This window comes from Pterocles gutturalis, unplaced genomic scaffold (assembly GCF_000699245.1).
Source record: "Pterocles gutturalis isolate BGI_N339 unplaced genomic scaffold, ASM69924v1 scaffold113, whole genome shotgun sequence".
Taxonomy (NCBI): Eukaryota; Metazoa; Chordata; class Aves; order Pterocliformes; family Pteroclidae; genus Pterocles; species Pterocles gutturalis.
Window position 1 is genome coordinate 1 of NW_010117597.1, and position 10,969 is coordinate 10,969.

Consider the following 10,969-nt stretch of genomic DNA (forward strand, 5'->3'; position numbering starts at 1 on the left):
TTTCAGTTTGTCATTCTTTTCTCTAAGTGATGTGTAGGGCTCGTCTTCTCCACCAGAAAGCTGTATCGTAGCTTCGTGATGCCCCAGGCTTCATGTGGTCCGGGGCCAGTGAGATGCATCTTGCCTGTGGCAGTGCTTTGCGATTTCCACCCTTTTCTCTGCTTGTGCCAGTGAACAGCAAAAAGCTCCTCGCTGGCAGGACCCATCTGCTGCAGATCTCCAGGATCTCTTCCTGGTCCTGCTGGAGGAGTTGGGCTCTCCCTCGGTTTTCCATTCATTTGCCTTTGCAGTGGAATGCTGCCACAAGTGTGCATCCCTCCTGTGGTCACAGGTGATCACCGTGTCCCCTTTCTCCGTCAGAAACACGATGGGTAAGACTTGGATCAAGCTTCTTGTCCTTGCTGTTCCCTTTGTTTTTCTCTAAAAAGAGCTTGACGGTTTTGTTGTGCATTTTGCATGTTTCCTTTCCATGTTCTTAAAATCCCAGCTGTGCAAAGAACTGGTCTCCATAAAATTAAGAGAGGATGGGTAAGGTCAGATCTTCTGGCTCTCCCGCCATGGCCAGTTACCAGCTGCGCAGGGAGCTCAGGGCCAGCTCCCCTCTCGTGGGGTGATCCCTTTTGGACGAGAAGCCTCAGGGATGTTTAAACACTGTGCAACTCTGTGCCCTTCCAGAGCTCAATAGATGTAAAATAAAATGGAGCAGGGAGAATGTGTGTCTGACTCAATAGTGTTAGCAGATTTACAGCTCGCCCTGGCTTACCACTAAATTATGATCCGAAAAGCTCGCTCCATTAAACAAAATTATTGCTCAAGGCATCAGCGGGTCCGTGACCCAGGTGCTGGACAGACAAGGCACCAGTCACCGGAGCTCAGCCTCGCAGACAGTTGCCTTTTGGAAGATGAAGTGCGACAAGCCAAGCTGACTTCAGCCTGCTCGGAAGAATTATGGGCTGCTCTCTCCGATGCTGCCGCTCTCCAGGCATGTCTCTCTGGTTTCACCCGAAAGGCAAAGCTGCTGCGATGCTGCTGCCTGTGCCAGCCGTCTTCTCCCAGTTCCCCGAGTAACTCTTGAAACCCGTTAGCTAGAATGAAGCAAATCCGTCAGGGTGTGAAAGCCTGGGAGATCTTCAGCTCCCTAAAAATGGGAGACAAAGCTGGGACCTGAGTTTGCTCCTGGACTCAGGGGAAAGCCATCATATGAACTCAACCAGAGTAGCAGCCACCAGAGAAGCCACGCAGGAGGGAACCAGAGGGAACACAGCTTTCTGTATTTGTTATTGAAGTGTGTTAGCTTGGCACTGGAGCACTCCAGCTGGTATCCAGTGTGTTAGGCGTGGTGTGGAGAGTGAGAGCTGGTCCCTGTTATCGTCTGCGTACACAGCCTGAAGGGGCGAGGAGGATTATTCTCCCCATTTCATCCCACGTCAGACACGAAACCTGCGATGGCTTCAAGGACTGGGCAGGGTGTCTTGAGCCGCACCCTGGCATTTGTCTGTCAGTCCATCTTTCCCTCTAAAGGCTGGCACCATGTTAAGTAAAATCCTCCCAAACTGGGTGTTTTCAGGCTTTGCCCAGTGCTCGGCCGGCTGAGTGTCGGAAGACTGAGAGTGCAGGAGAACAAGTGGAAACTAAAGCTGGAGCAGCTGACGGTTTGGCTTAATAGCCTCCTAATTAAATGCACAAGCTAACAAATTTTTGATCAATTAGAACAACTTACTTTGAGAGATCCAATTACTTTTTCTGATAAACACCTCTAGCAATTCTTAGCTCTTTTCCTTACAGATCTGGTCTCTGGCCTTGTTTTTCATCACTGCCCCAGTGCAAGCACTCTGTTTATCGATCGAGGTGTGTAACACACAGAGCACAGCTTTCCTCTTCACAGCACCGGCCCCCTGCGCGATGCAAATAAAGCAGATGCTGGAGAGCACCGCTTTGCGCTTTTCACGGTCCCTGCAGGCTGCGAGATGAGACACAAAGGCAGTTTCCTTCTACCTCCATCTTGTTAGGTATTTCCAGGGATCTAATTAAGGCACCGAATCCTCTGCCGGCTCCTCTTTGGTTCACGGGAAGCAACGAGCTATTTCCAGGGATGATTCACGCAGAGGACTCGAACCCTGCCGCCCACCTTCCCCTTCTCCTCCATTGATGACAGCAGCCCCGCAGTGGGTGGACTCCTATTTTCGGGGCTTCTGAAGGGTCTAAAGTTAGCTGGGATGAATCTGGGCTGCCAGGAGGATCGTCTGTTAGTGCAGAATTTGAAGTCAGTCCCACTGAAGTGGGAGGCCTCTGTTGAGCAGGAATACTTGGATGCTTGTAGGAACCCTACTGCGAGCAGGAGCAGACAACTGGGCTTCCACGCAGCTGGTGCTCGGCTCGGGGAGCCGGGCCCTGACTGGCGTAAGTACCTTCTAGTTATCTGCTTCTTCCTCCAGTCAGCATTTCTCAGTTACTATCATCAGGTTTTTTTCCACTGGAGTTTTGGTGGGGAGTGTGGAGGATGCTCCTGGCTCAGGCTGTTTCACATACCTGGTGCTAATCAGGATGCAGAGGGCATCCCCACACCCGCCTCACGGTACATCCACCTCCACCTGGTCCATGCTGGGGGAGTTTCTGCTGAAAGACCTCCCAGCAATGGCAAACGCCAGTCCCCCGCTGTTCTCCCCCCGCCAGCCCGCTCCAGAGTTCAGGGACATCAGCTCCAAGCCTCCTGCCGTGTTCTGGCCAGGTCCCAGGGGACTCTCAGTGCCAGGACGCTTTCTGCTGTCTGAGAGGAACATTTGTTTCCCTTGTTTTCGTTTTGGTTCTCATTCCATCCTTTTCTGACACCCTAATTAATTTGTCTCCACCTCGGGGCTTGGATTTATTATTTTGTTTCTACACACTTCAGATGTCTGCAGGTACTTCTCAGACCTCTTGCTCTCAACGAGTTTCTTAGCCAAGCACAGGAGTGTTTTGCCATCTTGTTTCTTGGCAGTCAGTCGGGATGTCTCCACCGTCCCAAATCCCCGCTCTAGTCCTCCGTGCTCAGCAGTTAGTGGATTTGCAGGTCGGGTCCAAATGGATTTGCTTTGGCTTTGTCCCCGCAGAGCAGTGTGGTTGACTTTGGCAGCCTCCACAGCTGGGAAGAACAAGCTCCCCTCCTCCAGCATATCTGCAAGAATTAAAAACCCACAATATCCAGAGGAAGGGAGTCTCTGCACAGCCTCACTTACTTGTGCTTTACCTGTTTGTGAAACCCCTTACCTCTGCAAGGTCAGAAGAGCCCAGGGCACAAAGCAGAGGACAGCTGACCCTTTGCATGTCCACAACAGCCCCAGCCTGTTCTTGACATCCAAGAACTTAATACAGAGCGAAAGCACAGTGACGTCCTTCTCCAGGCTCTCCTGTCCAAATTCAGGGGGGGATAGTGGAGCTCAGCATCAGAGCCGTGTCTCTGCTCTTACGGAGGAGACCAGCTATCCAGAGGGTGAAAGAGAGAAGATAGAACATGACCGAGGGCACAGTCCATCCCTCCGTGGGAAACACTTCCCTCTTGTTCCCCCCGGTAGCGATCATTCCTGACATCTCTGTGGCAGGCTGACTCCATCCAACCCGTAAAGGAGATTTCACACCACGGAGAGCACAAGAGCCTTTGAAATACTTGGTTCCACTTGGCTGCAGCCAGCGCCGGTCGTGACAGGCAGCATTTCTTCCCAGAGCCGGAGGAGGAAGGCGTACCTCATCCTCCTTCACTGGGGTCTGTCCTGGTCCTTCCCCCCGGGAAGGTGGGTTCAAGCAAAGCACAGCCTTTTCCTGTGGGGGGGCAAGGTGAGGCCAGGTTAGCAGCAAAGACTGCCTGCTGGGGGCTTAGTTCAGTGATTTGTATTTTTCCTAGCTTTACTTTAGGTACTTTGAAGTAGATACTCCTGAGCATCAGGTGCGTGATTCTGTCTATCCAACCTCCTATCCCAATTTAATTTCTCTAAGACTTTAAAAGCTTTTGCTCCGGGCTCTGATGATTTTGTTGGCATAGGAATCAACCACGATAGGAATTAATTGAGCGGTAAAATAGTAGGAAATTTATTAACAGGTGAAATATTCGCAAGCAGTTGAGTATCTTCATTATTAATTCAACACAAAACCCCTTATAGATCCCTGTGGTGGGATCTGTGCTGTTGGTGTGTAGGGGAGCACTATTTCTAAGGTTTGCCATGAGGTTTGATTGCTCTCCCATGCTTTGTAGTTGGTGTTAAAAAACACCAGGGTTTTCCTGCCAGTTCTGCATGAGAATCAGTTCTGGGCTTGCTCTTAGATGTGTAAGAATTAGTGAGCCGAGGGAGGGGAGTAACGGCCACGAGCAGATCGGAGGTACCTTTGGTTGGTGGGGCTGCAGAGCTTGCTGCATCCCTGTAAGACACTGAGAGCATCGTAGTTCGGTATCGCTCACGTCTCGCTTGAGTCGCCTGGTGTGGCACTTACATGGCAGCAAAGACCAGGAACGGCGTCGTCATCAACGGGGGACAGTGCCACGGGGTCTGAGCACAGCGAGCAGAGCCACGGGCTGGGCGTGGGGGGGGGTTTCAGCAGCAGCTCCAGGGAGCCATGAACCAGGTCTGGGGTCCATTCTGGGGGTCCCATCCCTCGAAACAAAGCCATGATCCAGGATCTGTCTAGAAAATACAGCTAAAGACAGCACCAGAGTGACCCACAGCATAGGCCCAGGGTCCATAGATCTGTCCCTCCAGGAGACAGAGCGAGGACATCACTCAGGCGGGGACTGGGGGCTGTGCTGAGCTTACAGGGTCCCGGGGGGGGCTGGCCGGGGCAGTTAGAGCCCCGTGGTGCCCCCGTGGGCTGGGAGCTGTAGAGGTTTCATGGGCAGCCTCAGTGCACAGCTGGAAACCTCTGCTGCCGAAAGCACAACGTCCTCACTGCAAACCTGCCCAGCCTCCTCCAGGCTTCCTTGCCTGTGTGTGTTGCTCAGCACTCGTGAACGCTACAACAACCGCCTCTGCAAGAGCAGCGCTGGCTCCAGAGTCCTGCCGTTGCGTCCATCCAGAGTTTATGACCCTTTTTTTCTCCCCATGTGCTGCCTTCTGTGATTTAGCAAGCAGGAGGGCTAATGCGACTTGACTCCTCGGAAAGATCTACCCTCAATTTTCTCTTCTGCAGGTTAATGAATTTGCAGTCCCTTGTTATATTTACCAAGCGCCCTGTTGCTAACACGGTGGGGCCGGCCAGCGCAGCACACAGCCGCTCGCTGCGGGGCCGTGTACTGATGGGACGCTTCCCACGGCAGTCACTGGATGCCTGCTGTGCCCCTTAGCCTTGATGGAAAGAATTTTCCCGAGTTGTTCCCTGTCATCATTTCATCATCGTTGTTCTTTGTGTTCTGGTACCACCCTGAGCCCCTCACCGTGAACCACAGTCTCGTACAAGGTGCTGGACGCACAGCATGCAAAACGCTCTGAAATGCTCAAAATGCAAAATCCAAGTACAGCGACTCGTCCTTCTTCCTCAGCCGGTGCCGTCAGGCGATGCTTCCAACAAACCCTTTCTGTACGGCGAAGAGAAAGCAATTAGGCTCCTGAAAGGCTTATTTCATTAGGAGCATTATTAATTTGTGTCACAGACAGAAGCAGGGGACCTTTGCCAGCCGTGATGGAGTGTTGGTTTTCCTGATGGGCGATAAAGCAATAAGCGCTGACACGCATCAGCGCGTTAGTCGGAAGTGGGCGGCCAAGGGGTAATGGGAACACTGGAGCAGCGAGTGTCTCGGTAAAACACGAGCGAGGTCTGGCTGTGCTGACACCGAGTGTTCCCAGCGCTGGGTCCAGCTCGGCTGCTAATGCATCGGGTGGTTCCCGTGCCTTGCTGAGCCTTTGGTAACGCGAGCGCGGTGTTACACCGACAGATGAACGGTTATGGGCAGCGTGGCTGAGGATGTTGATGGGATGAGCTTACGGGCTCCGAGGTGCAGCCTTGTGCATCCTCACCTTATTTGAACCTCACTGAGCAGATGTGGGTGGGAGAAGGGACTGCGGCAGGCGGGGATGGCTGATGCTGTCTGCATCTCCTGCATCACGGAGGCAGCACCGCGGGGCATTTCCCCCGGGAAGGGGAAGCAGGACCCTCCACCCTGACCTGTTGGAGCTGAGCTGGTCTCTGTGCAGGGCAGAGGTCTGTCCCCGAGGGTCTTCACGCTGCTGGGAAGTCTACACTGAGGGATAACACTCAGGGCCCTGCAGCCAGCGCTGGTGGTACCCGGGTGAAACGGGGAAGGCTGGGGAGGTGATACCATCCCGGCAGAGCCACGCGAGGGTGCACAGCCGGGTCCAGAGCAGGTATTGCGGGTGCTCCGACGGCATTGGCATCGGTCAACGCTGCCTTCCGTTCCAGCTGCAGCACTGCTGGGGCTGCATCTGCAGCAAGACGCTGATTGATTCTTCGGTCCAGAGAGGTTTGAGTCTCTCTCTTAGATCATCATTTCAGGACAGACATTCAGACTCCACTTCTGACTTGCTTTTCCCGTGCAGGGCTGCTGCCAAGGGCCTTTCGCTCAGCCTGATGGAGCGTCTCATCGAGAGATACGGGGAGAAGGTTGTGAGGATGCTGACGGTGCAGTACCGCATGCACCAGGCCATCATGCAGTGGGCTTCCTCGGAGATGTACGGCGGCCGGCTCACTGCTCACCCCTCGGTGGCCCAGCATTTGCTCAAGTAAGTGACTCGCTCCCCGCTGGTATGTGAGCAGAGATGTCTCTTTCATCCCACCGCATGCAGGGCTTGTCCCTTCCCTGTGCTGGAGTTCCCCACTCCTCCTTGCCCTGCGGTAGCATGTGTTTCATCCTTTATTTCACTGGGAAAACACTGGAGGGAGGAGATTTGACTTTTTTCCTGTGTCACAAGAAGTCAAGCAGAGTTATCTTCTGTTTTTGCCTTTGGGATGATAAACAACGAGACAAAATGCCTTTGCACTTGGTGAGAATGTACAAAAGTCTGGCTGGCAGTGGGCATACCCCGAGCAGTGTCTCTATCTCCAGCTCTCGGAGAGGGCAGGACCAGACACCCATCCTCTGCCGTGTTTCCCCACGTCCATGTGGTTACGAGGGCCAGCGTGTGTCCCGTCGCTGGTCCCAACCTCAGCATCAGAAAGAACGATTCCCTTTCAGCTTGAATAGTTTCACTGCCAGGCAGCGCCTGAGGCAGGTCCGATGGCATCGCCTCCGTGCCTTGGCTGCAGTGTTTTCCCTTTTCTTTGGTAGTTTAAAGGGAGCAGCTAGCGTTCCACTTCCACCTGGGGACAGGCGGCTGTTTGCCAGCACACGCTGTGACTCTCAATAATTGGTCCTTTCTCGAACTGCAGTCGGTGCGGTTCTGGGAGGCGGATGGGAAAACATTCATTTTCTCTGTTGGAGAAGCATAAACTATCCCAGGGCTTGTCTGTGTGTTTTGTATTTTTTTTTCTCTTGTATTTTCAGCAATACTCCAAATATTTAGGAGTTGGAAAAATTTATATTCCCCTCGAATCTCTCCATTTCGTAGTAGATCCAGTTTGGGACAGAGATAGCTGGCGAGGACATTTTATCATTTTGTTTCAAAATAATCTTAGGTGTGAGCAGCGTGAGCCGTACTGACGGTGTGAGCAGTGCTGCCTGGGGGGGAAGAGCAGGCTTCGTGTTCCCTCAGCCCAGCACCCTCACCTGCACCCGCTGCAGCCAGCGCGGGGATCTCTGCGGGTGGCAGCACGCTCTGGATTCCGGCTCCGCTCACATCAGTGAAGCGTGCTCACCTCTGCCTGGGTTGATATGCGTTTGTGTATAGGTGTGTGGTTTGCTGGGTGAGGGGGGTGGGTTCTGTAGGCGAGGCTGGGTCAGGAGGGGCTCAGCCCAGATGGGCAGAACTCACTCAGCCGTGTTTGAGCCGGACAGATCTAATTCCAGGATCGATGCTGTACACAACCCGCTTCCCCATTGCTCCTGTTCCTTGCCATGCTTTTTCTTCCACTTAACTCTGCAAATTAAAAATAGGAGCTAGTGAAGAACCCCAGGCAGAATGGTTTGAAACTGTTAAAGTAGGAAATCGATGGAAAATCTGGCGTTAGGTGCGGGTGTTATGCTGATGGGCTGGTTTGGTTTGATAGCTGATGAACGAGTGAATGTTTTTCTTTCCGGTCCACAGTGCAGCTTAGTCCCTGCTTGGGGCCTTTTCCTGCAGCCGCTGGTGCCTAAACCCATAATCAAATCTGCCAGTCCCCAGCTCTGCTGACACACCGCATGAGCACAGCCATCCTCAGCTAGGCACTGGACCGTGTAAAGTCTCTGTGCCTCTGTAGAAGAGCAGGTAACGCAGGAGCTCGTGTTCAGGTCACTAGGACAAACTCCTTCATGATATTTGTCAGCATCTCGTGTCTTTTGTTGGCCTAGGCCAAATGATTTCCTTAATCCCTTACCTGCACAAGAAATGAGTAAGTTTGATTCTCTGATGGTTGTAGGAGAAGCTCTCTCAGCTGGGGAGGTGCAGCCTGGGCTCTTTTGGAGGGGCTTTGGCCCCCTGTCATAGCTGCACTGATCTCTGTACCTTCAGAGCCGCACATCACAACAGCGATAGCTTCAGACAGGAGAAAAATGAGTTTCAGTGAAGAGACGAGACTTTTGTTGTCAATGGAGTGAGTAACGTCCGGAGCCCGGGGGAAGCGGGGCGGCCAGCGGCATACCAACGCAGAGAAAGAGCCGTGCAGTGCCCACAGCCCTGGGAGGGAGAGGCTGCAGCTGGGGGCTCGTCTTGAATGGGAGATTGCCTTTACCCTCGCTTCCCTGCCTGTCATTTGGAGGCAATCCTCCTTTTTGATGGCTCGCTGTCTGCCTTGTTTATGTGCAGACTCTCCAGAGCACAGCTCTCTGTGGTTGGTACGTGATGTACGGTAACGTCGTTGTTCCTGAGCTCTGCCATCTCCAGGCTTTCTGTTCCTGCCTTCCGTTGCCTGTCCTCTTCCTAGGCTGTGCATTCAGCTAGCGACTTCCTTGGCTATTAAATATGGTTTATTAGTACCTTTTTTTTTTAATGCGACGGCTTTAGATGTAGAAATGATGTGAAACCCCAATTCCTCTGTGGTTCCGTGTGCTGCGCTTTCTTCTCTTGCCCAACAGCACTGCTGTCGAATCCGCGGTAATACTCCAGGCACTCCTTCTCCCTCTCAACCCTGTAAAAAACAGAAAGCAGCTGCCACAGCTCCCCAGGTCTGCCGGTTCTTCCTGTTCGAGAGCACTCGAGCGAGACGCGGACACCCACGCGCTGTGCCCTTGCCTGGCAGCAGCTGGGCTGTGCAGCACGATGGCTGCAGGAGCTCTCGGCTCTGCTGCCTGGCCCGTCACGTCGTTGTTGTTAACTGGCTCTTTCCCACATACCTTGTGCAGGGACCTGCCAGGTGTCACCTCGACGGAAGAGACCACGATTCCCTTGCTGCTCATAGACACTGCTGGCTGTGGCCTGTTGGAGCTGGAAGTGGAAGACGAACAGTCCAAGGGGAATCCAGGTACCGTCCTTCGGAAAATTTTGTTGGCCAGAATGGACTGTCTGAGGTCCTCAGCCTCCCGCAGGCTTGGCCACTGCACCAACTGAGCCACGTCCCAGAGATGTCCTCCCAGGAGCAGGTGGGGGGGGAAGGAGTGGTCCCCAGGAGCTGTGCTTATTTGAGAGATCATTTCCTCGGTAAATCCTCCAGCTCAGAGGACACTGAGCAGAGCGGAGTGGCCTCAGGGCCATGATGACAGCGTGCAGCTGGTGGGTTGGCCATGCTGGCTGCCCTGTTCCTTTGCAGAGACATTTCTCCACGCTGTGGACTAGGACAGGGTGGAGGATCCCCGTTGCACAAGTTGGCGGGGCAGATAACAGCAGGCAGAGCACAAGCCTGTTGTAGGCTGTAGATGTGGCTCAGAATTGCCTCCCCGTTCTCTGCTCCTGGCATGAAGTCCTCAATGGCTCTTCTCCATGGGTTTGCTTAAGACACTGAGTTTTCTGCTGGTTTGGGAATTAAAAAATAGATTTCATTATGGAGATGAGGTGTAACGTCAGGCTCCGTAGCCATTCTGGTAAAGCGGGAGAACTTTGAAAACGATGGTGCTGCCTCCTCGGCGTCCTCACTTCCATGGCAGGGTGGGCGGTTGGGGTTTGCTGGTGGAGGATGCTGCTGGTGGAGGATGCTGCTGGTGGGGGATGCTGCTGGTGGAGGATGCTGCTGGTGGGGGATGCTGCTGGTGGAGGATGCTGCTCACGCTCCTCTGGATTCAGCCTGGCAGCTCCACGCCTGCCCGCGGGCTCCGAAGAGGCTCCCAGAGGGACTGTGCCAGGATGTGTTGCACAAGGGCTGTCCAAAGTCTGGTGCTTCATCTGACAATCCACACATCCAGCCTTGTTACAGAGATAAAAGCGTTGAGGAGAGCTTTCAGCCCACAACACTGTCGGCAAAAGGATTGCTGGGAGGGCACAGGGAGCCCTGGCTCTGGGGAAGGTGAGACTCTTCTTTCAGGGCAACATCTTCCCCTAAATTGTAAATTCACTGCCCAGGTTGGCTCTGCGGTGCCCGGAGGGGAGAGTGTCCACGTGTCACCGGTGCCCTGCTGCCTCGCCCCGAGCCACCCCTGCCTGCCCGACTGCTGCCTGCGCTTTTCCCGACGGCTGAGCCGCAGGCTTTTCTGGTCGCTCACTCACGTTGCCAAAGAGCTTACTTGGCAGCGTGGCTGCCTGCTTCTGGGGCTCGTTTGTTTTCCTCCCTGCTCACCAGCACAGATCTCGTGCCAGCAGCACATTTCTGAGGCTCCAAGTCCCTCTCTGGCAAGACAGGGAAAATGGACTGCAAAATACAAGGACAGCTCTTACCAGTTTAAATATCTTTTACCTTCTTTTGTTTGAAAACCCACCAGCATTTAAGGGCCCCTCATTTTCCATGCACCAGTCCCATGCCCTGCTGAACAGAGGAAGGATCTTGG

At 53.7% G+C, this 10,969-nt stretch overlaps 1 protein-coding gene across 1 annotated transcript in view; it reads left to right on the forward strand.

Moving 5' to 3' along the window:
* Positions 1 to 6,518: 6,518 nt before the first annotated feature.
* Positions 6,519 to 10,969, forward strand: part of LOC104463460 (DNA-binding protein SMUBP-2-like) — a gene marked incomplete at its 5' end in the record, with an annotated part of 12,012 nt that continues 7,561 nt past the window's right edge. Inside the window, 2 exon segments of the mRNA XM_010075818.1 lie at positions 6,519 to 6,701; positions 9,398 to 9,516. Of these exon segments, the coding sequence (XP_010074120.1) occupies positions 6,519 to 6,701; positions 9,398 to 9,516 (302 nt within the window).